The 1803-nt window shown below is 57.8% G+C and overlaps 1 protein-coding gene across 1 annotated transcript in view; it reads right to left on the bottom strand.

The window, feature by feature from the left end:
- The window catches only part of IGF2R (insulin like growth factor 2 receptor), a gene marked incomplete at its 5' end in the record, with an annotated part of 104333 nt that overhangs the window by 4851 nt on the left and 97679 nt on the right, over positions 1-1803 (bottom strand). Inside the window, 1 exon segment of the mRNA XM_014589243.1 lies at positions 25-177. Within this exon segment, the coding sequence (XP_014444729.1) occupies positions 25-177 (153 nt within the window).

The following is a 1803-nucleotide window of genomic DNA, read 5'->3' as shown; positions in this document are numbered from 1 at the left end:
GCCCCCCCCCCCCCCCGTCCTCCCCGTCTCTCCTTCTTGTAGAGCAGCAGGGCCAGCAGGCAGCCAGTGAGGGCCACCAGCAGCAGGCTGAGGATGGCCCCGACCGCCTGGCTCCTCTCCGACAGCCCCTTGTACGCCTGCCCATCGCCCGCAGCACTGTCGCCGTCGAAGCTCATCCTGGAGACAGGACGAGAAAAGAAGTCCCGTCACCGGCCGTACTGCCCCCAGCATCGGCCCGAGACTTCCCAGCCCAGGGAGAGGCTCCAACCTAACAAGTCCCACAATTCTGACTCCAGCCAAGGAAACGAGCCCCGCCTGAGACAGACAGGGCAACGAGACGCTGTTCTGAAAACAAGTTTCGGCAGGGGTAAGAGGAACGGCCGAAGGACTCCGCACCAAGCTCCGCGGGCCATGCTGACATGCAGTGAGAAGGGCAGAGCCGCCCCACTCCTGCTTACCCACTGTGGACTCTCAGGACAGGGCAAACGGGGTCCTGAAGCACAAGCCTGGAGACGCAGCTGGCCACACACATACCCTAGTACCAAAGCTGTCCCCTCTGAACCGACTCCGGAAGAAACTGATCCCGGCCCAGGGTCAGTCTCCCCTCCTGACACCTTCTGGGGATCCAGCCCAACACTGAGGCCCCACCCCGGCCACTCCGGCCTGGAGGCCGATGGCCATCAGTTGCCCTCCCTGGGGACGGGGTCATCCAAACACACACCAGCGATTCCGCCATTCCCAGCCGGGCACTGCAGTTAAGGTCAGTAGCCCAGTGGCTAAGGGAGCCAGATAGGAATATGGCCAACGGTGTGGTTCAAATCTCAGCCCCAGTGGCTTGAAAAACACGCTGGGTACATGAGTGTGTCTGCCCCAAATCCCAACGGATGGAGAAACGGAGAAGGGACTGTGGCATAAGAGGTGCTTTCTCCCTTCCTCCCTACCACTCTCCGCCCCATTTCTTAGAAATGCACACACTCCTTGGTACATTTTCTTTTTAAAGAAAAAATAAAAAAGGCAGTATACCCCCTCAGCATAACACCTTCAGGAAAGTCCCACAGAAACAGTCACGTGAGATGAGAGCCAGCTGGGCCAGCTTCCTTTTCCGCTCGGGGAACGGCGTGTGTAATGATGACCTGAAGCTTCGAACCTTTCTGTCATTAGGGCCACCAGACACACCACACGAGAGCCATACAACAGGACTTCCTCCCACCCAGAGAAGGCGGAGGGCAGCGGGGAGAAATAGCGGGACTGCTCCAGAGACGCGACCTCATCTTGGGGCTGCGGGCCATAGCCACATGATGAAATCTGTCACTCAAGACACTGGCAACCCCCCCAGGGAAAAAATCACAAGTCTGTGCCTAAAATAATCCAAATACTTGATCAGAGGACAACCATTCAATAAACTGGCCCCATAAGGGCAACTGTCAAAAAGTTCAGCTTGGGACCAGCAGTTAGCATAATGGCTCTGTTGCTGGATTCCCATGTAGTCGACCGCGGTTCGAGTCCTGGACCCAGTGGCTTAAAACTCACGCTGGGTGTGTGTGTGTGTGCGTGCCCAAGATCCCGAGAGGAGAATGGAGGAGAAGGGATTGCGGTGTGGCCATCCCCCCTGGGGGGGTGATTTCTCACTTTCTGTCTGTCTCTCCGTCTCTCTCTGTCTGGTGGAAAGATACATGACAACAGGAAGGGCCAGAGGTCAGGGCTCCCACACGCTCTGCTCAGTGGAGGCGTCCCCACCGTAATCACCATAACCGTTGCCGGAGAACTCCATAGCATGCCCTCCAAGCCAGCACCGGGCCCGCT

Source organism: Tupaia chinensis, unplaced genomic scaffold (genome assembly GCF_000334495.1).
Source record: "Tupaia chinensis unplaced genomic scaffold, TupChi_1.0 Scaffold000346_1, whole genome shotgun sequence".
NCBI lineage: Eukaryota > Metazoa > Chordata > Mammalia > Scandentia > Tupaiidae > Tupaia > Tupaia belangeri.
This window is presented reverse-complemented; position numbering and strand designations above follow the sequence as displayed.